At 44.3% G+C, this 27,996-nt stretch overlaps 2 protein-coding genes across 2 annotated transcripts in view; one reads left to right on the forward strand and one right to left on the reverse strand.

Moving 5' to 3' along the window:
- The window catches only part of KCP (kielin cysteine rich BMP regulator), a 64,668-nt gene extending 54,684 nt beyond the window's left edge, over positions 1-9,984 (reverse strand). Inside the window, exons 1-6 of the mRNA XM_070754986.1 lie at positions 9,898-9,984; positions 9,525-9,707; positions 8,828-8,846; positions 8,225-8,500; positions 4,094-4,650; positions 1,732-1,804 (exon numbers count right to left, since the gene is read on the reverse strand). Coding sequence (XP_070611087.1) covers positions 1,732-1,804; positions 4,094-4,650; positions 8,225-8,500; positions 8,828-8,846; positions 9,525-9,707; positions 9,898-9,984 — 1,195 coding nt within the window. The remainder of the gene's footprint in view (positions 1-1,731; positions 1,805-4,093; positions 4,651-8,224; positions 8,501-8,827; positions 8,847-9,524; positions 9,708-9,897) is intronic.
- A 384-nt stretch (positions 9,985-10,368) lies between these two features.
- LOC139168815 (C-type lectin mannose-binding isoform-like) lies at positions 10,369-27,774 on the forward strand. Its single transcript, XM_070754539.1, has 6 exons — positions 10,369-10,451; positions 19,014-19,074; positions 20,099-20,196; positions 20,692-20,835; positions 26,099-26,219; positions 27,540-27,774. The coding sequence occupies exons 2-6, from the start codon at positions 19,014-19,016 to the stop codon at positions 27,620-27,622; spliced, it is 507 nt and encodes a 168-aa protein (XP_070610640.1). The 5' UTR covers positions 10,369-10,451; the 3' UTR covers positions 27,623-27,774.
- Positions 27,775-27,996: the final 222 nt, after the last annotated feature.

The raw sequence follows: 27,996 nt of genomic DNA on the forward strand, positions 1-27,996 counted from the left end.
CTTCTAATCTCATATATCATATATCTTTTCTTCCCTCATATATCTTCTCCTCTATTTTTATATTTTCTTTTTATATATAATACTTCAAGTCTATTCTCTTCAATATGTATTGTGTATTGGACAAAATAAATAAACAAACAAACAAACAAACAAATAAATAAATAAATAATCTGTCTGTTGGTCTGTCTGTCTGTAGCTATCATCTGTGTCTTTATCTATCAACCAATCAATCAAATTATCTATATCTATCATCTCCTCTATCTATCATCTGCCTGCCTGCCTGCCTGCCTACCTGCCTACCTACTCATCCATCCATCCATCCATCCATCTAGGAAGGGCACCTACACCGAAATGCCACCCCACAGGAGTGTGAAGTCAAGAGAGACCGAGCTTGTTGCCTGCCAGAATGACTGTCCGGTCCAAACGTCCATTCTCAAATGGTGGCTTAGAACTGGATCAGCCCAAAACGTTTCTCCAGCGTGCCCATTCCGGGGGGCTCCCTTCCTCCTTCCCTCCCTGGCGTGGTGCAACCCTGCTTGGCACCGGTGGGGCTCCAGCCTGGCCCCCCAACAGCTGCTGCCTCCTGTCTGGTGGGAGCCCAGCTGAGGTCCACGGCTCTTAGCTGACCCCAGCACAGATGCCAGGGAGCCTTGCGGGAAGAAACCCTCTCCCACTGCTGGGGCTCCTTTGATCTGGGCCTCTCAGCCCTCTGGGTGACCCTCAGCAGCTCTGGGTTCCGTGGGTGGCCAGGGGAGGGATCTAGCCAGGCTTCAACTTTAGGCAACTGCCTTTCTCTCTCTCTCTCTCTCTCTCATACACACACATAAACACAACACCTCAATCAATAAATGTTCTGTCCTGCACACTGGCAAAAAGAATCAGAACACCAAATACAGGCTGAATAAACCAGACTCCGTTAATGACCTTGGAATACTAATAACTAAAGATCTAAGTGTCACAGCCCACTGCAACAACATCACCAAAAAGGCCTCAAGAGTTGTTAACTTAATCCTACGTAGCTTCTGCTCCGGTAATCTCACACTACTCACCAGAGCATACAAAACCTTCGCCAGACCAATCCGTGAATACAGCTCATCTGTCTGAAACCCACATTGCATTTCGGACATAAACACTTTAGAAAATGTCCAGAGATACTTTACGAGAAGAGCCCTCCACTCCTCCACTCGCAACAGAATACCCTTCGCAACTAGATGTATAATCCTAGGTTTAGAAAGCTTAGAACTACGTTGCCTTAAACACAACCTAAGCATAGCTCAGAAAATCATCTGCTACAACGTCCTTCCTATCAACGACTACTTCAGCTTCAACCACAACAACACACGAGCACACAACAGATCCAAACTCAAAGTAAACCGCTCTAAACTCGACTGCAGGAAATACGACTTTAGTAACCGAGTAGTTGATGCCTGGAACTCACTACCAGACTCTGTAGTATCCTCACCTAATGTCCAAAGCTTTTCCCTTAGACTCTCCACTCTTGACCTCTCCCGATTCCAAAGAGGTCAGTAAGGGGTCTGCATAAGTGCACCAGTTTGCCTTCCGTCCCCTGTCCTCATGTTTCTCTCTTACTGGTATCATGTATATAAACATTGTTATATCTTTGTATACCACCAATAAGTACTTGACAAAAATCAATCAATTGAATAAATCAACATGCCCTCCCAGCCCAGGGAAAGTGGATGTGCCACTTGGGAGGAGGGAGGCCACTACCTGGCAGGTCCTCACAGTGCCAGGGCCGGTGGGGGAAGCCGTGAGGAGAGATCTCGGCCGTCTGCCAGGAGCCCTGCAAAAAATACCAAAAAAACCTAAAATGAAACAAGCACCATAGTCACGAACGTCTAATGGTTAGCGAATCAGGCTAGAAACCAGGTGGTGATGAATTCTAGTCCCGCCTTAGGCATGAAGTCCTGTCAACCAAACAATGCTGCTTGGCGGGACCCAGAGGAAGAGCCTTCTCTGTGGTGGCCCCGGCCCTCTGGAACCAACTCCCCCCAGAGATTAGAATTGCCCCCACCCTCCTTGCCTTTCGTAAGCTACTTAAAACCCACCTCTGCCGCCAGGCATGGGGGAATTAGATACTCTTTCCACCTAAGCATTTACAATTTTATGCATGGTATGTCTGTATGTATGTTTGATTTTTATATTAATGGTTTTTAACTGTTTTAATATTGGATTTTGTTATATACTGTTTTATTGCTGTTGTTAGCCGCCCCGAGTCTGCAAATCAAATCAAATCAATAAATAAAATAAATAAAATAAATAAAATAAATAAAATAAATAAAATAAGTAAAATAAGTAAAATAAGTAAAATAAATAAAATAAATAAAATAAATAAAATAAATAAAATAAATAAAATAAATAAAATAAATAAAATAAATAAAATAAATAAAATAAATAAAATAAATAAAATAAATAAAATAAATAAAATAAATAAAATAAGTAAAATAAGTAAAATAAGTAAAATAAATAAAATAAAATAAAATAAAATAAAATAAATAAAATAAATAAAATAAATAAAATAAATAAAATAAATAAAATAAATAAAATAAATAAAATAAATAAAATAAATAAAATAAATAAAATAAATAAAATAAATAAATAAAAGGCAGCTGGGGGGCTTTGGGCTAATCGCTATTCCTCAGCCCAGCCCACCTCTCAGGGAGGTTGTTTGGAGGAGGATAGGAGGAGGAAGCAGCATGAGGTTAAAGCCACAGGCCCTACACCCTTTTCAGACAAGGGACGGTTCAGTGTTGAAGCACCCACCACTTCTGGTGGCAGGCTGTTCCACAAAACCTACGAAATCACGTGCACCCCCCCCCCTCCTGAGATTTCGCTTCCTGAGCATCTCCAAAATCAAAATCTCACTCGGACATGCAAAGATGCGTGAAGCTTTTCCTATCACAGTAAAGGAGGTTGAACGTGTATAATTTTAGAAGAGCTCTGCGTGTGTGTGTGTGTGTACATACACATACAGTTTATATAGTAGATAATGTATATTTTTGTGTGCCTGTGTGTAATATTTATGTACGCATTTGGCATAATACATGGAATTTTTAATAGGAAAGTGAACCCAAGAACAAGGGGGGGGGCACAATCTGAGGTCAGTTGGGGGAAAGATCAGAAGCAAGGGGAGAAAATATTATTTGACTGAAAGAGTCGTAGAGGCTTGGAACAAACTTCCAGCAGACATGCTGGAGATAAACATAGATCCATCCTAAGATAAAATCCAAGAAATAGTATAAGTGCAGACTAGATGGACCAGGAGGTCTTATTCTGCCATCAATCTTCTATGTTTCAATGTTTCTATGTAATTAAAGAGTATATATTTTTATTTATTTATTTATTTATTTATTTATTTATTTATTTATTCATTCATTCATTCATTCATTTATTAGATTTGTATGCCGCCCCTCTCCGGAGACTCAGAGCGGATCACAACAAAACACAGTACAAATCTAATGATTAAAAAACAGTTTAAACCCCATTAATATAAAAAACAGTCATCCATCCCAAACAAACCATACATAAAGTGGAAATGGCCCGGGGGAATCAAATTCCCCATCCCTGGCGACAGAGGTTGGTTTTAAGGAGTTTGCAAAAGGCGAGGAGGGTGGGGGCAATCCTGATCTCTGGGGGGAGTTGGTTCCAGAGGGCCGGGGCTGCCACAGAGAAGGCTCTTCCCCTGGGGCCTGCCAGACAACATTGTTTTGTCAACGGGACCTGGAGAAGGCCAACTCTGTGGGACCTAATCGGTCGCTGGGATTCGTGCAGCAGAAGGATGTTCAGTCATAGTAAATAGAGAGGGAAATTGTCTCTCTTTGAGGTGAGGAGAGGCCAGACACTCGAACCCAAACCCTTGACGCGGGTGATGTCAAGGTGGCCACTTTTAAGCCAGTCACATGACCTTTAAGCCACCCCCAGTCACATGACTACCAAGCCACTCCCACTTGGTCACAGGGCCAGCAAGCCACACCCACAAAATAAGCCATGCCCACAGCGTGGTAGTAAAAAAGTTTGCAACCGTTTACTGGATTCAGGGCATAGCTAAGGGCCCGACCTTGGCAGAACTTACCAGGAACTTGCTGGATTCATCTCCGGCTCGACTGGCAAAAGTGATTTGCAGGTCAAGGGGCAGCAGGAGGCTGAGCAGCTCCTCCCCACGGCCGTTCTCAAAGGCGAAGGGCTCTTGGCAGTCCACGTAGAGGGAGATGCGGCGTGGCTCCAGGTTGAGGGCCAGCTGCGCCCAGCGTCCATGGGCGAAAGGGCTGCTCCCAGGAAAGACCAGCGAGGCCGGTTCCGAATTATGCACTGCCCGGTACGACAGCCGGAGCTGGTTGGCCTGGGTGCTGGACGCCAGCTGCAGGAGGGGGCATCCGTCGCGCTTGGAGGCCGCCGGGGAAGCCAGGGAAATGAGGGTCCCCTCCGAGCCGGGGCTCTGGCGGGCCACAAAGTGGAAACCCAGGGCAGCTTGCACCGTGGACAATAGGTAGAGGGAGTAGTCCCGGGGCAGGGTGAGGATGGGCACTCTCCTGCGGAATTTCCAAGCCAGGATGCCCGGATTGGGGCCTTTGGTCTTGCTGACCCCTGGCACCGAGCGGCTGATGTTGAGGGCTTCCAGGAGGTCGAGGACTGAAATGGAAGAGCAGAGGAGGGTTAGAGGCTGTGTTGCGTTTCCGCTGGTCCCAGGGCCGGAAGCCCAGGAGAGAATTCCGGGTAGGTACTAGGGGGCAGGTGGAGTTTAGCCCCTGGAAAGTTTTCAGCCTGGCCCAAGGTGTTTGAGAGCTGGGGTGGCACTCGCGGGGAATGTTCGCGGGGGGAGGTTGGTATGACTATCTTGTAGCAGGAAGCCAGCGGAAGAGAAGGAGCAGTGCCAGCGGTCAGTAGGTCATCGACTGGCGTTGTGGGGAAGGTTAGAGAGGAGCCTCCTCATTCCGTTTCCTTCCTAGGGCGAAGCATGCGCTGTAATACGCTACCTGAATGCGAAGGGCGGGAACACTGCTGCGATGGGTGCTCAAGATTTGTGCGCAAGATTTTTCTCATCAATTGCTGAGTTTTGAATTTTTTGGCTGAGGGAGAATGGGCATGGCGCCACTGCCTTGATTGACGTTTGCTCTCTGGAGTGTGGTGCTAAGCCCAAGTTTCATCTCCTGTCACTCTACAGTTGAGAAAAGCCTCGCCTTCAATTTTGAAAGGGTCAAGAAATTCTTGGGCGGCCCTGACTCTGTCGATGTTGTGCACTTCCGTAAGCATCTTGGTCCCCCATCGCAGCAGCGTTCCTGCCCTTAGCATTCAGGTAGCGTATTACAGCGCATGCTTCACCCTTGGAGGGAAAAACGGAATGAGGTTACGACCTTTAAAGCCCTTCATGGCATTGGACCAGAATATCTCCGAGACCGCCTCCTGCCGCACGAATCCCAGCGACCGATTAGGTCCCACAGAGTGGGCCTTCTCCGGGTCCCGTCAACTAAACAATGCCGGTTGGCGGGCCCCAGGGGAAGAGCCTTCTCTGTGGCGGCACCGGCCCTCTGGAACCAACTCCCCCCGTAGATTAGAACTGCCCCTACTCTTCCTGCCTTCCGTAAACTCCTTAAAACCCACCTTTGCCGTCAGGCACAGGGGAACTGAAACATCTCCCCCTGGGCATGTTTAATTTATATATGGTATGCTTGTGTGCATGTCTGTTAGTATATGGGGTCTTTTTTTAAAATCTTTAAATATTTTAAATTTGTCAGATTATTTATGATTTGTTCCACGTGTTGTGAGCCGCCCCGAGTCTTCGGAGAGGGGCGGCATACAAATCTAAGTAATAAATAAATAAATAAATAAATCTCTGACCTTCTCCACAATGCCAGTCGATGATCTACTGACCACTGGCACAATAATCATACCAACTACCCCCGCAAACATTCCCTGCGAGAGCTACGGGCCTTGTAACCTGACTTTCTGGATAACCCTCGTAATTTATCAGAAGAAAAGGCAGAAACATTTTTGTCCGGTCTCTTCGGACACTTTGAAGGGCAGGAGGAGAAGGCAACGGTTGGACGAGAGTTATTTAAGAACTAGATTTATTCTGGGATGGTGAAATGACACCCCCAAAGTTTCCATCGCTGGATGAAAAGTTGGGTCTTTTTTCTTTTTTGAGAAATCCCCGTGGGCCGATTCAACACCAGGAGAGCAAATATTGTCCTTGTCTGCTCCACATAAGGATCACATAAATTACCCAGCAGTCAGTGTGGCATCAACAGCTGGAAGTAATTTTCCACAAATTGTCAAGAGGCCAAGCATGTCAGCACAAAGGGAAAGCCATACCCAAAGAAAGAAATGTCAACATTGGTTTGGCCAAGGGAAAAAAAACCCCAATCTACTCAGTTCGTTTTTCCTTATTGTGCAATTAGATCAGGTTCTTAGTAGATTGTGGGAATACTGTCAACACAATACACCTTGATTTCATCGGCAAAATTACAGGTAACCCTCAACTTACAAGCATTCGTACAATCTATATAAATAAAAATGTAATTGTTCTTTTGTTCAAAATCATAAATCTCTGAAAGTTCTTAACCGATTGCTTTGACATTTTGACACAATGTTGCATTTGAATACACACATGTTTTTATACACCTACTATTATATAGATGTCACACCTGTGACAGGTAAAAACAGCAGCAATGAAGCTGTATGGCAAATTCTTTCCTTTCCCATACATGAACTAAGTCCAGCTGTTGTTCACTTAGCAGCAAATGTAGAAAATGGACAATGCGTTTATTTCACAGCTTCTTCTTTCTTCACATGCTGTTAGTAAATGTGCCTGGTCCAACATGTTTCTAGCAACTGAGAATTGTCACACGCCACTTTGCGCGGTGCATGTCAAGCTCTGAATTTATTGCAGAACAACTGACACCGGTATGTATGCATTAATGATGCGTGCAACACATCACATCCAAAGAATTGTGTGGCTTAGATTTACACACTGATTGCTTCTCACATGGAGAATTGTATGTTGCGTGTTCTAGAGTTAGCAAACCAGACTGAGCTACAGTAATAATAACAATAACAACAATAATAAACAACAACAGAGTTGGAAGGGACCTTGGAGGTCTTCTAGTCCAACCCCTGCTTAGGTAGGAAACCCGACACCACTTCAGACAAATGGTTATCCAAGTTAGGGAGTGTTCTAACTTACAACAGCATTGAAAAAAGCGAGTTAGGACCCTGTTTCACACTTACGACCGTCGCAGCATCCCCAGGGTCGCGTGATCTACTTTTAGGCCACTGGTTCACATTTAGGACGGTGGCAGCATCCTGAGGTCACGTGATCCCCTTTTGCAACCCTCCCACAAACAAAGTCAAAGCAGATTCCACTTAGCAACCATGTTACTCCTTTAATAACTGCAGCGACACATCTAAAAGTGAGGCAGCAAGAACGGTTCTGAAATGGGACGACATTCACTTAATCAATTTCTCACTTAGTGACAGAAATTTTGGGCCCCATTGCGTTCATACGTCGACGACTATCTATAGATAGTGGGACTGCTGTAGATATAATATTTCTTGATTTCATCAGCAAGGACATTTGGATTACTTATTACTGGCTTTAAATTGTGCTTGTGGTGTCCTAAGGTTATATTTCATATGTTTATTTTCTGGTTGTGAGCCACCCAGAGTCCCATCAGGAGAGAGAGAGAGAGAGAGAAAGAAAGAAAGAAAGAAAGAAAGAAAGAAAGAAAGAAAGAAAGAAAGAAAGAAAGAAAGAGAGTGGGAGGGGGAGGAAGGAAGAGGAAGGAAGGAAGGAAGGAAGGAAGGGGAAGGGAAGCAGGGAAGAAAAAGAGACAGAAAGAGTGAAAGAGGGAAAGCGAAAGTGAGAGTAAAGAGTGAGTAAGGAAGAAAGAAAGAAAATAATCAAATAAAGTAAAATGAAATAAACCGAAGGGCCAGAGAAACCAAGGCTCACGGGCGCCTCCTGCTCACTGGCTTCCAAGGAACCGACCCTCCCTCTCGGGAACGGACCACCGGAGCCTCCAGAGCCCGCGGCACTCTACCAGCAGCCCCCATCTCCACCCAACGAGCTGTTGCGCAACGCAACCCAGGCCAACCGGGTGGGCTCCGCGCGTGGTGGATGGAGACCCACCCCGGCATCCTCCCGACGCCCCTCCCTGCCCGGTGCCCGCCAGCCCGCCCCCCCCCCCCGCGAAATCCCGGCGCTCACCCTCGTCCCCGAAGTCGCGTCGGCCCGAGGCGGGGGTCTCGCCGCCCCTCCAGGCTCCCTGCAAAGCCAGCGCCGCCCAGGGCAGCACCAGCAGCTGCCAGCCGCAGCCCCGCATGATGCCAAGCCAAGGATGCCCGCTGGGCTCCCGGCGGCTCCGCTCCGTCCTCGGCGGGCTGGCCGGGCTGCCTCGTGCGGGAGGCGGTCTGGGAGGGAGACCCCGGCCTCTGCCCCCTCCCTCCCCGGCTGCCAGGCGAGGGGCGGGCGGCGGAGCCGAGCCTAGGCGGGAGGAGCGAAGTCCCGGGATGGATCCGCGGGGGAAGGGGCGGTCGTATGGCTGGTGCCCTTCCCTCCCTGCTGAGATCCCCCTCCCCAAAACCACCCGACCTCGCGCCCAATTTGATTGACGGGGCGCCCCTATCCCGCTTTGGGGGTCTTCCGACGCTCTCTGGGACCCCTCTTGGGCCAAAGGGGCCGCGAGGCCGCGGGAGACCCCCCGAGGGGGAAAGGTGGGGAGGCCCGTTCCCCAAAGTCCCCTCCTGATGGACGCCCAGGCCCTCGTGCTGCCGCCGGCGACCCAACCTGTCCTGCAGGTGAGCGCTTCACCTGGCCGCCGGAGTCTCACCTGGCGGGAGAAGAGGCAGAGAAAAGAAGAACATTAGCGACATCTGCTGGCCGAACGGCGGAAAGGCACTCGGCTTAGGGGCTTCGGCTTCAGGAGGGTTAATGGGAACCAGATGTTCAGATTCAGAAGACCAGAAAATGTAACAAGCAAAGCCAAGCAAAGCCCAACCAATCACAACAAGGCAAACACAGGATAACCTTGGCCCCCTCCAAATTGAGAGGAACCCAGGTTGTAAGTTGCATGAAAAATACACACTTTTTGCAGCAGGGGTGAAATTCAAAATTGTTCCCTGCTGGTTCGGTGGACCTGCCAGGGGAAGGATATAGGAAAGTTGGCTGGTGGATTTTGGACCAATCACCAGGAGGTGGTGAATTTTAGTTCAGCCTTAGGCATATTAGCCAGCTGGGTGATTTTGGGCCAATCATCAGGAGACAATGAGTTCTAGTCCCGCCCTAGATATGAAAGTTGGCTGGGTGACTTTGGGCCAATCACCAGGAGCCTGGGAGTTCTACTCCCACCTTAGGCATGAAAACCAGCTAGGTAACTTTGGACCATTCCCTCTCTCTCTCATCCCAATCTACCTCACAGGGTTGTTGTTGCTGTGTAACAAATAGGGATATTGTGTATGTTTGCTGACATGGGTCATTTAGAAACCTCATAAACCAATGATAATCTCACTGTGCGAATGCCATTAGAAGTCATGCAGATGTTTCCAGTGGATTGTTCTGAGCACTGGGGCTTCTCGGGGGCTGCATTCACACAACGTTCTCCTCCTGGTCTGCATGGCCGGCAGGGCTGAAGGTTCTCTAGATCTTCTCCTCCGGCCTCCAGAATTTCAGAGGGATCTTTAGCTGCAACGATCTTGGTGAAGCATGAAAGAGACCAGCTGGACAGGCTCAAGCTAATCTAATTTCCTTGCAATTTTTTGTTTCCCCAAAGGAAGTGGAAATTCCTTCAGGATTTTAATTGAAGTGACCAAGGCGGAGAGTGTGGGTGGGGGAGTTTAGGATTTCATTGGGGTTAAAAGGTCCAGCTGTGGTCCACAGTTAACGTTAAGTGCAGTGGAAACAAAGGCCACGTCGACTTCCTCCAACTCACGCAAAACTCCACAACGGGTTAAAGGAAACACAAGCGCCATCTCTGCAGCACAGGCCTGGCCTGGCCACGGAGCTCTGCCATCCAGCAGGCTCCCAGTTCCAGAATCAGCCTAGAGGTGGAAGGGACCTCGGAGGTCTTCTAGTCTCTCTCGCGGGGGCTGCTTAGCTCCAACAACTGCTTCCTGTTGGGGCCCTGAGGAGCACAAGCAGGCAGGGGAGGAGAGGCCCGTGAGGTGCCCCTCAACATGAGTGACATTGAGTTGGTCACACCCACCCAGTCACATGACCACCCATCCACGTCCACCCAGCTGGTCATTAGGTAGATCATATTTGTGGTCCCGGAGGTTTGAAAGGTAGGGGACCCGTGTTCTAGCACAACCCCCTGCTCTAGAGGGAGGCCCTGTGCAATTTGGGGCAAGTGGCTGTCCACTCTCTTCTTAAAAACCTCCAGTGTTGGTTCTTCTTGATTTTTCAAGAAGAATCAGAATTTTGTGAGGTTTGGCAAAAGGTACATATCTGGTGGGATACAAAGAAACAGAGATAACCTTATTTTTACATTATTTTCAACATATTTGTACTTAGTAGTGATATTGTATTAGATAGTGATTATTAACAATATAAAGATAAACTCCTTCTTTCCTCTTCTACCATTTCTCTTTTTCTTTCTTTCTTCATAGTTTATTTCAAGTCATAATTTTAAAATTTCTATATATTTTTAAATGTTTTAGATGTGCTTTTTATTTATTATCTTACAATTGATATATTCAAGAATTTTAAAATTAATGATAAAGTTAGGTTTCTTTTTTCTTTTTTACTTATTCTAAATATAAAGATGACTTCTACTTTGAGAGGAGCGATTGTTGCTCCACTAAATGTTACATGTAATGTATGTTTTGTCTGTCTTTGCAATTTAATAAAAAATATTATAAAAAAACAATAAAAAACTTCCAGTGTTGGAGTACCACAACTTACAGTGGCAAGCTGTTCCACTGGTTAATTGTCCTCACTGTTTGGAAATTTCTCCTTAATTCCAAGTTGCTTCTTTCCTTGATAAGTTTCCATCCAGCATTTCTTGTCCTGTCTTTGGTGCTTCGGAGAATAATTTGACTCCCTCTTCTTTGTGGTAGCCCCTCAAATACCGGAATACTGCTATCCAGCCACCCCAAATTCTTCTTTTCTTCATTAGATAGCTCCAAATCCTGCAGCCATTCTTCATATGTTTTGGTCTCCAGGCCTTTAATCCTCTCTGGCACTTTTTCCAAAATCTGAACACCTTTTTTTATTTTGTAACGTGGCGCCCCAAACTGGAGTCCCCATTCCTGGTCTGGCCCGACTCAGGCTTTGCAAAGCGGCACTAATTCATCTCATCCTCTTCATCAAAAGTCCACTGGGAAATTTCTCCCTGTCCAGAGGCCTCGTATCAAGCTTTGGCATCTCTCAATCAACCCCTGACTTTTGTTTTCGTTCCTGGAAGTTCAGGGACATGGGAACACGTCGGTGTTATTATTATTATTGGTGCTGGTATTTTCTTGGAACTTCATAGCCAATATTAAGCTGTTGGCAAAAAAAAAAAAAGGGAAATAGAAAATAAAATAAAAAATGTCTGCAATCAGGCCGCACATCTAACGCTTGCAATGAAATGCAGAATTTTATTTTGAACAAATTTGACTTATGGCCAAAATCCAACCCCAAATTTAACACGGCGGTTAAAAGGTCACAAAACTGGATGCGAGTCGCTGCCTTGCTTAGCAACAGAAAATCTGGTTGTAAGTGGAGGACTACCTGGGCTTCATTTTAATTCTTTTTAAACAACCCTTTTTTCTTGGTGTCACTCTGAGCTTTGATAGTCCTTCTGGCTCCAAATTCTTTGCTTGAGTGCCTCTTTCTCATGGGACCATTTCCTGGTGCTGCCAATAAAGTCTCAAATCTCCACTCTTCCCAGTTCAGGATGCTTCCTGTGGACTGGGGTATAAATGCCCCCCCCCCCCCAAACAGCAGCATTTTAGAAAAATAAAAATAAAGAAAAACATTGGAAAAGAGAAAGGTGAGCGATTTCTACCTTTAACCATCTTTGCCTTCCAGATCTCATGGCCAAAACCACCTCCACCATTTGAGAGTGAAATCTTGCCAAAAATAATAATAATCTGGAATCCAGACAGTCCTCGATTTATGACAATTTTGACCAGTGTTTATATAATTAAGAGAGCTGCTTGTGAAGTATATCATGGCTGATTGTACAACATGTTTTTTTTTTTGTCATAGTGAAGCAAATTGCTGGGGTCCTTAAGTGAATCCAGTTGCCGCCCCGTTCACTTGGCCGGTTGGAAGCCAGCTGATGTTACAAATAGTGACCATTGTAACTGTGAAGTCTGGTTGCAAGTTACTTTTTTCAATGTCATTGTAACTTTGAACAGTCGTTGGAACAAGTGTGCAAGTGGTGGGTTACCTGCATGCTCCAATTAATCACACTTGTGCGATCCTTGGATTTGTGGCCCTCTGGTTCTTTTCCTAGCTTCACACACTGTGCATTCCCGCACAGTCTCCATTTTGATTCTCCCTTGCACTACTTTTTGTGTGTGTGTGTGTGTGTGTGTGTGCAAACAGCCCCCGGTCCGTCTTGAAATGATACTCGAGTTCAAAACCAGTTTTTAGTGTGTCTCCAGAACTTGAACGATTAAAGATAAATAAGGCAATGGGTCCAGATGGCATCCACCCCAGAGTTCTTAAAGAACTCAGATCTGTCATTGCTACCCCCCTGACTGATTTGTTTAACCAATCCCTGTTAACAGGAGATGTTCCTGAGGATTGGAGAATGGCCAGTGTTGTGCCTACCTGGCTTGGTGGTTTGAACTGGAGGTCCTGAGAATGTGTGGGAGTCCTCAACTTGGCTTGTTTGAAGTGTTGGTGAGCTTCCTCAGCTGCTATTTTTAATCTGATTTTGGTTGTTTGGAATGTTGGCTGTTTGTTGTACTTTTAAAACTTCGCTTTTTATGGGAAGCTGCCCAGTCATGTATAGGAGATGGGTGATCTATCTATAACATCTATGAAATAAATAAACTTGAGTATGAAAAGAGACTTTTGCACTTCATTAAAATCTTCAATTCTATTCATGGTCTGGAACTTGGTAAAAATTTGACATTAGTTCAAGTCCTAATTCAAAGACCGAAGAATTGTTGAAGTAATGTTTGAGTATATAGCCAGCACTGAGGAAGGCAGGGTTTTTATTTTCAAAGTTAGAATATCCAGGTCTCATAAGTTCAAAATTTACATTATTATTATTATTATTATTATTATTATTATTATTATTATTATTATTATTATTATTGCTGTTATTGTTAACAACAACAACAACAACAACAATAATAATAATAATAATGTAATGGTCTTTATTAGCCGTGTTTTTGCTAAGTGTATAAGAAGTATTACTGTCTGTCTTTATCAATTCTATAAGGTTTCTTGTTATGCCCTTTGCTAAAAGAGCATTATAACTAAACGTTGTTGTTGTTATTATTATTATTGACATCATCATCATCATGTTATTATTGTTGTTTTGTTGTTATCATCATCCTTATTGTTATTTTGTAGCACAGTCACCCAGATGTTCAGACTGGATTTATTCATTCATTCATTCATTCATTCATTCATTCATTCATTCATTCATTTTTGTCCAATACACAATGAGGGTTTTAGTGGGTATACACATAGTAAAATACATAATGATAGTTATAGAGGATATACATGTCTGCCTATCCACTTCCTTTCCAAGGACTTTGATATAATGAAACAAACAAAAATGTTAAAAAGTGATGATATTTATATAGTTACTGACCAAGCACACCTAAATTATATATATAGTATTTTTTTCTCTCCACAATATCCATTTTTATATCAACACATATACCTTAAAATGTCAATAGCACATGAATTTATATATTTTTATTCATTCAGTCAAAAATCAACGTCCTATTTTGCACCTATTTTTAACTCCTGTTCACCAGTCTTGTTTTCCTTCATTCCATTCCGCTCGCCTCCTACTATCTCCATCTCCTCCTTCTACCTTCTTACTCCTTTCATCTAAATTACATTAAAGTAACCAAAATATCTTTCACAACCCACCAGACAAGTCACAAACGTTTGAGCACCGCGAAAGTTTGGAAATTGAAAAAGTTGAAAAATTGGACAATGCCCCGCGTGGGACAGGCAGATGTTATTATGATGGTTTTATTTTTTAATTCAAATAAGAGTTTTCAAAGTTACAAAGTTACGCTAGGAAAAAAAAGGGATTTAAGATGGCAGATCACAGCGTTCCCCCCACAATCATGTGATCAAAATTTGGCTTTTGGCAACTGACATGGATTGATGACGGTGGAAGCATCCTTGGGTCACATGACTCACCCTTCCCATTTGCAACTTCCCAGCGGTCTTCCGACAAGAAAAGTCCATGTGAATTACCAAGGGATTCACTTAAACCCTGCTGTTCTGTTTGATAAAACTCCCTAATGTTATGTTCCCGGGTCTATTTGACCCGGACCACAAATTGATCATTTTAGGTACTTATATTTGGTCTTTTTGAAAGCTTTTTTCACTTGGAAACAAGTTTGAACATTTCTGCACACATTGAAATGAAAATTGAAATGAGAAAAGTAATGCTTATTGGTTTATTTTGCTGATAAAATGCGCCCCCTCATTTTTGTGAAATATTTTTCAATTTATGGATAGTTTTGCTTGCAAAATGCATTCTATTTTACTAAACTTGGTGTGGGATTGGTAGCTTGAACATTTCTGAACATGATGATATGAAAATTGAACTGGAAAAATTGATGCATATTTGTTTATTTTGCACATAAAAGCCTCCCCTCCCACTGTTTTAATTTTTTCAGCATCAATTTTTTAAGTTCAATTTTGATATCATTATGTTCAGAAATGTTCAAACTTGTTTCCCAGTTTGGAATCACAAATAAAAGGGGGTGGGGTGTCTGCCTTTTATAATCAAAATAAACGAATATGCATAATTTGTTTCAGTTCAATTTTCATATCATTGTGTGCAGAAATGTTCAGACTCCAAGTGAAAAAAGTTTTCAAATTGACTAAACATAAGCACTTCAAATGAAGAATGTTCGGTCCGGGTCAGGGTGACCCGGGAACAGTACAAGTGTGACTATTTTTTTTCCACAAGAAAGAAACCCCCCCCCCCCCCCCCAAAAAAAAAAAATTTCTCATAGAGAGAACCCCTGAAATGATGAAAAGTCATGAAATTTCAATCTTCAGATATGCAGGGAAAATTTTTTACAGGGTCTCAAACTTTGATTTCGGGCTTCACAAACCCGAACATACAGCAGGGTTAAGAACTATGGTGATTGGTTTAACACGGTGACAAAACAGATGACAAAATTGCCCATGACTGATTTATGGTTTACTGACCAACGGAAATTCTGGCCCTGGCTGCTGTCATAAGTTGAGGATGACCTTTAGGCTCAGGGAAAGGTTTGTTTTGGACACAGGATTCCTTGGGCCTTTCTCTCCATTTGTGTGAAGAGGGATGTAGGCCTTTATAACGGCGTCCTTCAAATTCTCCATTTGTTGTGGCCCCCCGCGGCCTGTGCAGCTGATAGCAGATCCCGTTTGAGAGGAGACTGACTTGGTGATGCGCCAGCGGTCTGTGCAGCCGGCACCCAAATCAGACAGTGAGGAAGCTGACGAGGACTTTTTTTTGCCAGAGGATGAGGTTTAGCCAGGGCCTCTGGAACAGTGGTCCCCAAACTATGGCCCTCGGGCCACATGCGGCCAGAATAGCTTCAGCTCACATGATTACAGAGACCATATTAGAGTGTAGGATCTAATTTGCCTTAAATTTATTCTGTGACTTTATTCCTGGAAGGTTTTATAAAATATATTAGAACCCAGGGGATAAGGACTGTATTGAACTGAACTTTACTTCTACAATCAAAGAGAATTAATTAATTTTAAAATTACCGGCTCTCTTCCCTCTTTTGTGGATTCTACATGGTGATTGTATTTAAAGCAACAGCATGAAAATATTACACAAGATGGAGGTTTAATACTTTATGAAGACAAAGGATTTAATGAAGACAAAGGACTAGACACGTCACATTATATTTGGATTTACTAAAGATGTATTTTGATTTGCTAAAAATATTTTTGGATTTATTAAAGAAATAGGACTAAAGTATTTTAAGCTAAGTTCAGCCTGGATTGAGATTTATACTCTTTTTGAAGAAATTTTTGATTCTGAATAGAACTTTGTTTGGACATTATTTGGACTTTACCTTTGGATTATAATTTGGATTATTTTGACTACCATTAATTGGTTTAAATTGTGTTTTTTCAATCGGACAACAAAGATTGTTTAATCATTTGGACATTGGACATTGGACATTATTTGGACATTGGATATTGATTCATCTTCAAATAATAACAAAACTGAATTGGCTTATTTTTAATCACTTTAAACTACTAGAAGAAGAAGACAGGACTGCTTTGGACATTACAGAAAATTTGACTTAAGTATTTTTAATTATCGTGGTAGAAATATTTTTAACCAAATCAATTTAAAGCACAAATGAATTGTTAAGATTTCCCCCCCCCCCTTCCTTCCTGGCAAGCCCCTATCCCTCTTTTCATTTAGGTTGGCATTAGTTCTCCCTTTTTAATTCCAGTATTATAGAAATATCTGTTTAATCATTTTCTCTAGCTTTGTTTCATCTCTTTTCCCCATTTTTCTTACCTCTCTTTCTTTAAATCTTCTTTTCCCACCTCTCTGTGCTTCTTTCTTTTTCTATGTTGAATATATATTTGAGTTGATAAGATTGATTAATAGTATAATATTTGATTAGTTATACTATTAAAAAACACTGCATAAATAGTTTTAGTATTTTGATATTGTAATTTTTATATTGAATAATAAGTTGCATATTTTTATATAAGCTATTTTAAGCATTTTTGTTATACTTTTTATTTTTCTCGTGATATATTTCAACATATTTTATGTTTTTTCTTTCTTTTTCCTATACCCTTATTTTTCTTAAGAAAAAATAGTAGTATTTTTTAAGCACATAGATATAAAAAGTATTTGATTCATATATAATATAAATTTTATTATCCTTCTTTATTCTCATATACTTAGTACATTTTAACATTTAATTATATTTAGTATTTTTATTGTATCTACTAGATTATATATTAAGTCTAACACTAGTGGTTGGAATAATTGATTTTTAAGTATTTTAAAGTATTAAGTAAAATAAAGTATTTCTTTAAAATTTTTAAAATGGTGGAAGATAAAACAGAGAAAGCAGAACAGAGAATGGAGGAATTTGAAGACCATAGTAATATAATTAATCGAAGGTTGGATGAAGCCATTACACATCTAGAATTACAACATGCCTCTTACGGGCTGAGGTTTCAAAATGTGTTAGAAGAAAAAGATGAAGATCTAGGTTCAAATATGGCGGAGATAATAGGGGAGATCCTACAGATGGATCCACAAGAATTAATAAAAGAAATTGATGAAATTTACAGAGTACAGACTAGTTTTGCCAGGAAACACAATTTGCCGAGAGAGGTCCATATCAAATTCATCAGGAAGACCATAAGAGATGATATTTTAAAATGGACAAGAAATCAAAATTTAAATTACAAAGGAAAAGACATCATAATATTAAAACAAGTGCCAAAAAAGAGTATGGGAAATCTGGAGGGAGTATTACTTTATAACCAGAATTCTAATCAGAGAAAATATAACCTTCTGTTGGCTTATCCAAGAAGGTATTTCTTTATATTGGCAAGGATCCAGAATAAAATTGGAGAGTGTGGATGAAGCTAGAGCCTTTTTTTGAAGAAACTAGCCTGAATAGGTCATAACATCCTTACAAAGAAATCAAAGAAAGAGAGGAGGATCAAGGGGCAGCCAGCAAGGAGAGGGAGGAGGCCCAAGGTGCTAAGAGAAAACAACCACAAATACAACAAGAATTGGTGTTAAATAGCAGACTTTGAGAACCCAAAGAAACCAAGAAATATTACAAATAGACATGTGCTCTGACATTAAAATTTTCTCTGTCAACGTAAATGGTTTAAATAATCCAAGAAAAAGAAATCAAATATTTTCCAAATTAAAAAAACAAAGAGCACAAATTACAATTTTACAAGAAGTCCATATCAAAATATTAAACAGAAAACTATTATGCAACCCAAAACTAGGTAATATTTTTACCAGTTTAGCTGATCAAAAAAAGAGGTATTGCAGTTTATATTGATGAAACGATTGAGACCAAACAATTATATAGTGATCAAGAGGGTAGAATCTTAATGTTACAAGCAAAACTAGAAACAGGACCTCTCGTTATTATATCGATCTATGCACCAAATGAAAACCAAAAACAATTTTACAAGAAATTACATGATAAAATAATTGAGTTATCTATTGAAAATATGATAAAAGTTGGAGATTTTAATGCTTTTTCTAATAGTCAAATGGACCATTCAGGTAAAAAGAAAGATAAGAAAAAGAAAACAATCTTATCAATAACATTTTGGAAAATGAGTTCAGAACTATCATTGCAAGATATTTGGCATGAACGCCATCCATCAAATAAACAATATACTTTTTATTCAAATCCCCATAAAATTTGGACCAGAATAGATATGGCATGGGCCTCTACACACATTTCTGAATTTATTTCGAATACTGAAATAGAAACAAATAACTGGGCAGACCATAACCCATTAGTAATTTTATGGAAAGGAAACAAAAAACCGAGTAATTGGTGAATGGATAGAAATATTTTACGAGATCCCCAATATACAGAATGGATAGAAAATGAATTAGAAATTTTCTTTAATATAAATAAAAACACAGATACTACACCACAAAATTTGTGGGATACAATGAAGGTGTATGGCCTGACAATTTTGTATACGGCAAAAAAGAATAAAGAGAAAAAGAAACAACTTCAACAATTAGAGGCAGAATTAAAAGATTTAGAAGCAATATCACAAAGTAATCAAGATGATAATATGCTTTAACATTTCTTTTTGCCATTTCTCCATCCAGATGTGGAACGTCCTTCTTGGAGGCCTCAGCCTTTTGATTTCCATCCATCCATCGCATAGATGTGAGTTCCCACTAGCAGTTTTGGTGCCATCTGAAGGGAGCTGCGGAGTCACAAGCCAGTTTTGCTTGTGCTAAAAATCCAGTGTGTGCACAGACATGTGCAGATTTGAAGACTGGGGAATCACCAAAGACCGTAGAGCCCCCAGTTATGCTATTGTCTGACTCAGAGGATGCTGGGGACTTTGAGGATCAGGACCCCCTGTTAGATGCAAGAGTAAGGAGGATGAGATTTAGGCATGAATATCTCTCTAGAAGGGGTTTTTGTCATTAAATAGATCTATGGGACATTTGGCCACACCTTGGCAATATATAAGGACAGGTAGATGGGACAGGGGGTGTGGCAAACAACATTCTCCATCATGGAGGAAGGTGCCTCGGAGCTGGGAGACTTCTTCTACTTACATGGACTTCGATTCCTGCATGTTGCATGAGCAGTTTAAACTTTCTGGAGTATGAGTGCAGTTAAAACCAAAGACACATCATTACCAGAGATTTATGACTCTAGCTGGATGGCTGCCACAAAGAAGAAGGAGTCAACCTATTCTCCAAAGCATCTGAGGGTAGAACAAGAAGCAATGGTTGGAAACTAAACAAGGAGAGAAGTAACTTAGAACTAAGGAGAAATTTCCTGGCAGTGAGAATAATTGATCCATGGAACAGCTTGCCTCCAGAAGTTGTGAATGCTGCAACACTGGAAGTTTTTAAGAATATGTTGGATAACCTTCTGTCTGAAGAAGTGTAGGGTTTCCTGCTTAGGCAGCGGGTTGGACTAGAAGACCTTCAAGGTCCCTTCCAATGCTGTCGTTGTTGCTGCTGTTGTTGTTGTTATTATAATTGCCTTTAATTAAGAGGTTTGCACAAGCGTATCAATGTGCCTACCGTCCCTGACCTACTGCCCTCATTTATCTGTATTTACTTTGTTCGTGTTTTTGTTTATACCAATGCCTGCTATTTTGTATATGTTCTGACAAAATATATTAAAAAATAAATTAAAAAAACAAATTCCCGGCTTTCTTTTGGCACAGGTGATGCTACAACGGCTACATGCCCGCAGGGATGGATGGCACACTTGGGTGAATGCTATGGGCTCTTCCATGAGAAGCGGACGTGGGGGGAGGCAGAGGTAAGCTCCTCAATGTGAACTGCAAACCAGATGTGCCAAAGGAGCCGACCTGGAATCTACCCATTTAAATTGATGGAAGAGAATATCAGTAGCTCAGGGTTGAACTGGGAGGCCCTTGGACACTCTCTGGACTGGGTTGCTTTCTTGCAGATGTTTCATAATCCAGCTATGGAACATCATCAGTATTAGGAGAAAGGGGCTGATGAAGTGGATGAGAAGGAACAAGGGAAGAGGAGGAGGAGGAGGAGGAAGAAGTCTGCTTTGAAGTCCATGATACTCTGAGGGGCGTTGTTTTCTTGTAGACATTTCACGGCCCAACTAGGGAACATCCTCAATCCTAGGAGAAAAGGATTGGTGAAGTGGAGGAGAAGGAGGAGGAGGAGGAGGGATGGATTCCGTAATGCTCTGCTCTTTTCTCACAAGACTCAGGCGAGGTGGGGCAGCCCCTTGGATGGGAGTGGACTGAGTAAAATGGCCCATTCTGATTCCCTGTAGAGAGACTGCCAGGCCCATGGTGCACGTGGCCACCTGGCCTCCATTCTTGACGAAGAAGTCACAAACAAAGTGGCCTCCTACATTAAGTCATCTCTAGCTACGGACCTGGGATCCGTTTGGATTGGACTGTTTTACAAGGGAAAAGTAAGCATCCTTCTCCTTTCATTTTAGATGCATTCTAAAATGTCACTTCTCCATCAAATTGGAGTGGGGTGGGGGTTTGTTGAGAAATAGCACACCAAATTTGATTTGTTCCAATCCTGGCTTATTTTCTGCAATGTGTACCCACCGCAGCCTGGCTCATCATTTGATAATGAAACGGCTTGTGAATTCTGGAATCAGATCGAGCAATTTGGGCAAAGACCGAGTCAGAAATACATGTCATTTGGGAAAGACACCTCCATATTGTTTTATAGCAGATTGAAAACTCCACCCTTCTTTTCTGCTGACACCTGGACGTGACAAATTAATTACTTAATTAATTAACCCGTTCCTCTCCTTAATATTTCTTCCCTGACACTTGCTCCCTTCGTCTCTGCAAGCGTCTGAAAGAAGGATTTACCCATCGAGTATCTGTTTCTCCTTCACTTGAATCTGAACTCACAGGAACCTCCTGTGGTTGGTCTCCTCCTTCTTCTTCTGCCTGTAAATCAGGCCCTGCCACTAATTCATAAACACTTTCCAAATCAGAATCTGCAAAATCCCCAAACTGAACAGGAGTACAGTGATCCCCCGTTTATTGCGTCCCCAACCATTGCGAACAGGGTACTTCGCTATTTTTCAACCCGGAAGTCAAAAATACCATCTACGCATGCGTGCCGGGCACACATGCGTAGATGGCAGCGGCTTCCCTGGGTCTTCCCCCTCTTGCTGGCGTCAGCGAGGAGTTTCCCCACCGCCCACGCAAACTCCTCGCTGCCGCTCGCCCGCCCTTCGCCTGCCCATGCCGTTCGCTCCCCCCTCTTGCTGTCGGGAGGGCGAGAAGCCCTCCCCAGCACCCGCTCGCCCACCCTTCGCCCTGGCGGAGAAATTCCAGCCCCCACCTGGTCCCGCCCGATCCTCCTCCCTGAGGCAGCTCGCCCTCCCATGGCCGCTTCCTCCACCCTCTATTGCAAGCCCTCGCCACCGCAGCCAACGCGCGCTGCGATCTTCAAGCCCGGCTCCTTTCGGCCCAGCATCCCGGGCCAAGCAGCTGCCTTCCGTGACTGAGCCTGGCTGGCCCGGAAGATCGTAGCGCGCGTTGGCTGCACCGGCGGCGACATTGCTGCCAGCTTGGCTTCGCTCGCCGCTGCAGCCAACGCGCGCTACGATCTTCCGGGCCAGCCAGGCTCAGTCACGGAAGGCAGCTGCTTGGCCCGGGATGCTGGGCCGAAAGGAGCCGGGCTTGAAGATCGCAGCGCGCGTTGGCTGCGGTGGCGAGGGCTTGCAATAGAGGGTGGAGGAAGCGGCCATGGGAGGGCGAGCTGCCTCAGGGAGGAGGATCGGGCGGGACCAGGTGGGGGCCAGATCGTAGCGCGCCGGACGGGGGTCTCCCGGGCTGCCCGATGCGACGGCCGCCCAGAGCGCTTGGCCAAGGGGGCTCCGCTCCTTCCTCTGCCAAACAGCTTCCCCCTTTGCATCCCGGGCCAAGCGGGGTCGCCCGGTAGTTTCCGCGCAATTAGCTCCAGCCGATTAGGCTAACGAGGGGGACGCGCACAGACACGCACCGCGCAGGCAGGTAGCGAAGGAAGGAAGCGAGCGAGCCGGGGGCAGCCCAGCCGGAGCTCCACTTCAGGTGCCGGCGGAAAAGCCCGGCAGCCAAGCCGGCGTCTTGCGATCGCCGCCTGCCCGCTTCGCCCGGCTCCTGCGGGTCACTTCGGGGGCTCTTCCTCCCTCGGGGCGCAAATAAAAAACCCCCAGCCCTGGAAGTTCGCCGCGTCTGTCAACGCTTCTCTTCCCCTTCCAAGCGCCCGATCGCAGCCTGGCAAAGCCGGTGCAGACGGGGATAAAAAACACCCCCCCTAAAAAAGCCCGGGGCGCCACGCGCAACCACCTGCCTGCGTTCGCGGGGGGAAGATCCCCGCTCGCCGCCAAGGATGCCGAGGCCGCCCGGGAGAGGTCAAAGCAAGCCGGGCCCGGCGGGCGCCCTGGAGCCGCCGGCAAACAAAGGAATAAAAAAGGAGGAAGCCGAGCGCGGGGAAGAAACGAAAGCGCCAATTTGCACAACTCGCAAAAGCGCGTGGAAAGATCACAAACACACACACACAAAAGCCGCGCGGGATCTGCACGCAGGGCTGGGAGGGAAAAAAGCGCCTCTTTGCAAAGCAGCAGCCGCCCGATCCGGGGCGCGGGACCCCAGGCTCAGTGACGGAAGGCAGCCGCTTGGGCCGAGAGGAGCCGGCCTTGATCCGCCAACGCGCGCTACGATCTTCCGGGCCAGCCAGGCTCAGCGGATCAAGGCCGGCTCCTCTCGGCCCAAGCGGCTGCCTTGATCCGCTGAGCCTGGCTCGCCCGGAAGATCGTAGCGCGCGTTGGAGACAGGCTTTGAGTTTTGGCTGCGGGGCGAGGGAGTTAGGAAAGTCCTACTTCTCCCCCCGCAGCCAAAACTCAAAGCCTGTCTCCTGCTGCCCGGTTTAGCCAGGACACGAGCGGCGAAATGACTTGGAGGAATGTGAAGCTGAAACCGGCCGGTTTCATCTTCACATTCCTCCAAGTCATTTCGCCGCTCGTGTCCTGGCTAAACCGGGCAGCAGGAGACAGGCGGTGGGCTGGGAGCCGCAGGCGAAAGGAGCTCGGGCATTGTTCTCCGGACCCCGCCCGCAGCCTGGAGAGGGAAAGGGCCGCCGCGGGGCTGAGCGGGCGGGGTCCGGAGAACAATGCCTGGCGCCGCGCTCCGATGCCCGAGCTCCTTTCGCCTGCGGCTCCCAGCAGCACTTTGAATCCAGCAGCTTCTGCTGGATACGGGCGGTGGGTGGGACGAGCAACGCGGAAGCCAGGGGCTGTGGCAGCTCGCCCCCCCATCGCCCGTATCCAGCAGAAGCGGCGGGATTCAAAGGGATTCAAGGCTAACTTCTGCGCTTGGCTTGAGGACTCAGCTCGGAAGCTGCACGGGTGTTTTAAAAGGTCTCCGCCGGCATGGGGGGCTTCCTACCACCTCCCGAACCCCCAACTCGGGTTTGGGGGGGTGCTAAGAAGCCCCCCATGCCGGCGGAGACCTTTTAAAACACCCGTGCAGCTTCCGAGCTGAGTCCTCAATCTTCGGCTCCTCGCTAGCGCTGCGGAAGTAAAAATACCATCTGCACATGCGCAGATGGTGTTTGTACTTCCGCAGCGCTACTTCGCGAAAACCCGCTCGTTGCGGGGGTTCCTGGAACGGAACCCTCGCAACGAGCGGGGGATCACTGTATAACACAACAGTAGGTATCAGGAAGGCAGGAAGGCAGGAAGGCAGGAAGGCAGGAAGGCAGGAAGGAAGGAAGGAAGGAAGGAAAAAGAAAGAAAGAAAGAAAGAGAAAGAGAGAGAGAAAGAAAGAAAGAGAAATAAAGAAAGGGAGAGAGGGAGGGAAGGAAGGATAAAAGGAGGAAATGAGGTAAGGAGGAAAGAAAACGGAGAAAGAATGAAAGTGAGGGAGGAAGAAAAATTAAAAAGTATGAGTGATGGAGGGAGGAAGGAAAACAGAATAAGAGTGAGGAAGGGAAGAGAAAGAAGGGAGAAAGGAAAGAAGAGAATGAAAGGGAAAGAAGAGAAAAGAAAGAAAAGAAAAAAGAGGAAGGAAGGAAAAGGAGGAATGAGGGCAAGGACAAATGGAAGGAAGAAAAGAAGGAAAGAAAGGAAAAGAAAGCCATATTATGGGAGTTTTCTCATCTAGGGAAATCTCCCAGAATTCATCCTCAGAAGGCGAGCAGCAAAAAACTGAGCACAGATGGTGGAGCAGGAGAAAGACTCAATGTCAGGAATCCAAAGTCAGAACAGCCCATAAAAACCTGCAACTTGTTTTTTTATTTTAATTTTTTTAAAATCAATATACGTACAAACAGCAGCAGACATGCAACAAACATTTGGGTTATTTACAAACCCTGTTTCTATCAGAGGTTCTTATCGGAGATACATACATTTTTTTACATTACCGTTACGCTTTCACATTTTTATTTGAACCATAAATAAAATTCACTTCTATTTAACAACAACAACAACAACAACAGAGTTGAAAAGGACCTTTGAAGGACTTCTAGTCCAACCCCCTGCTTAGGCAGGAAACCCTGCATTGATTCAGACAGATGGCTATCCAACATCTTCTTAAAAACTTCCAGTGTTGGGGCATTCACAACTTCTGGAGGCAACTTCTGTTCCACTGATCACTTGTTCTCACTGTCAGGAAATTCCTCCTTAGTTCTAAATTGCTTCTCTCCTAGTTTAGTTTCCAGCCATTGCTTCTTGTTCTACCCTCTGGTGCTTTGGAGAATAGCCTGACTCCCTCTTCTTTGTGGCAACCCCTGAGATATTGGAAGGCTATCCTGTCTCCCCTGGTCCTTCTTTTCATTAAACCAGCCATGCTGGGTGAACAGTGCAGTCAGGTGGTAGGGAAAGCAAGTAGGATGCTTGGCTGCATAGCTAGAGGTATCACAAGCAGGAAGAGGGAGATTATGATCCCACTATATAGAGTGCTGGTGAGACCACATTTGGAATAATACTGTGTCTAGTTCTGGAGACCTCACCTAGAAAAAGATATTGACAAAATTGAACGGGTCCAAAGACGGGCTACAAGATTGGTGGAAGGTCTTAAGCATCAAACGTATCAGGAAAGACTTAATGAACTCAATCTGTATAGTCTGGAGGACAGAAGGAAAAGGGGGGACATGATCGAAACATTTAAATATGTTAAAGGGTTAAATAAGGTCCAGGAGGGAAGTGTTTTTAATAGGAAAGTGAACACAAGAACAAAGGGACACAATCTGAAGTTAGTTGCGGGAAAGATCCAAAGCAACATGAGAAAATATTATTTCACTGAGAGAGTAGTAGATCCTTGGAACAAACTTCCAGCAGACGTGGTAGATAAATCCACAGTGACTGAATTGAAACATGCCTGGGATAAACATAGATCCATCCTAAGATAAAATACAGGAAATAGTACCAGGAGGTCTTTTTCTGCCGTCAGTCTTCTATGTTTCTATTCTATTTTCTTCCTATGTTTTAGTCTCCAGTCCCCTAATTAGGCTCTAATAAATAAAGAAAAATACTTGCAACTTCCAAGGCCCTGGGAATTGGTAGAGCGAGGCGATCTAGGGACATAACCCCCGAGAGCCATAACTGAGGAGATATTGTCTAAATCTACTTTTTTTTTGTTTTGTTGAATCATTAAAAAAATAATAATCTGATTTTGGGTGAGCAAGCGGGCAGAGAGTGAAAAAAGAGGTCTTGATTTTCCAGAATTCGCCCCAGGGTGATTGGTGCTGGAGGGACGCATACAGAATGCTTTATTCCAATTGGATCAACGGCCTCCCGGAAGTATCGGAGAATGGAGACTACTGTGTCCACCTAGAGAAAGAAGGTGAGGCGTCTCCTATAAGGACGGCAGCTCAGCTGCTACAGGCAGTCCTCGACTTATGACCATTATTGAGCCCAAAATGTCCCATTGCTAAGTGAGACAAGGGCTAAGAGAGTTTGACCTTTCTTGCCACACAGTCGCTACATGGAATCACCGCGGTTGTTAAATTAGTTGCACCGTTGTTAAGTGTATCCAGCGGACTTTGCTTTTCGGGAGGTCGCGAAAGGGGATCTGTCATAAATGTGAAGCATCTGACTTTTAACCACGGGGAGGCTGCGGCAATCATAGGTCTGAAAAAACCATCATAAATTACATTTTTTCAGTGCCATTGTAATTTTGAAGGAGAAAGCCAGATTCACTTAATAACCCTGTCCCTCATTTAACAAGTGCAGGGATTCACTTAACAACGGCGGCAAGAAAGGTCGTATAATGAGGCACAACTCACTTAACCAAAGTTTTGATTAGCAACAGGTCATAAGTCAAGGACTACCTGTATATAAAAATCTTGGTTAGGTCCCCTTCCTAATTCTCTTGATTTGGCTTCTGGCATTTAAGACTTCTCCAGTCCGGGATTCTGATGAGGAACAGAACAGAACATGGGATGGGATGGGGTGAAATAGAAGAGAAGAGAACAGAACAGAACAGAACAGAAAAGAGGAACAGAACGGAATAGCACAGCATAGCATAGAATAGAACAGAGAATAGCAATAGGATTTAGACTTATATACCACTTCACAGTGCTTTTCCAGCCCTCTCTAAGCAGTTTTACAGAACCTGCCTCTTGCCCCCAACAATCTGGGTCCTCATTTGACCCCCCAAGGAAGGAAGGAAGGCTGAGTCAACCTGGAGCCAATGGTGAGATTTGAACTGCTGAAGTACAGCTAGCAGTTAGCTGAAGGAGCCTGCAGTGCTGCACTCTAACCAGCCCAGCTCTATAAAAATGGATGGGATAGAAAATAGGAATAGAATAGAATACAGAACAAAAAAGGGGATGGGACTGGATGGAACGAAACAGAGAAAATGAATGGAATAAAAAATAGGAATAGAATAGAAAGCAGAACAAGGGATGGGATAGGGTGAAATGGAACAGAAAGGGAAGAACAGAACAGAACAGAGAAAATTAATAGGATAGAAAATAGGAATATAGCAATAGAACAGAACAGAATAAAATATAGAATTAAGACTAGACTAGAATAATAATGAGTAGTGGAAGGTATGGCAGACTGCAGGAAGGGATTGTGGCTGAAGACCCTCAAAACCTGAACTCGGGGCGCGAAGGCTGAACCAGAACCTCAAGAGACTCTCCTGTTTTGTGCCTTTCAGAATATAAATATTGGAAAGAAACGGCCTGCTACACAAACTGTGCTTACCTTTGCAAGTTGGAGCTGAAGTATCAACGTCGCTGATCCTTCGTGGCGTCCCTCACACCACCGCAGTCTCAGAAGCTTCTCTCGAGACAGAACGGGACAACTCGCCACGGCCAATTAGCTGCGGGACAATTCAACAGTTCGATTTAATGATTTGAAATAATTAAAATAAAACATTTTGTTTGTGGTTATACTGTTCTAGCCCGTAGCAATCCCAGAGTATTAACTCAGCACAATGAGATATCAGAGATTATTTTATTTTATTTATTTATTTATTCAATTTTTATGCCGTCCTTCTCCTTAGACTCAGGGCGGCTTACAACATGTTAGCAATAGCACTTTTTAACAGAGCCAGCCTATTGCCCCCACAATCCAGGTCCTCATTTGACCCACCTTGGAAGGATGGAAGGCTG

Source organism: Erythrolamprus reginae, chromosome 6 (assembly GCF_031021105.1).
Source record: "Erythrolamprus reginae isolate rEryReg1 chromosome 6, rEryReg1.hap1, whole genome shotgun sequence".
Classification (NCBI taxonomy): Eukaryota; Metazoa; Chordata; class Lepidosauria; order Squamata; family Dipsadidae; genus Erythrolamprus; species Erythrolamprus reginae.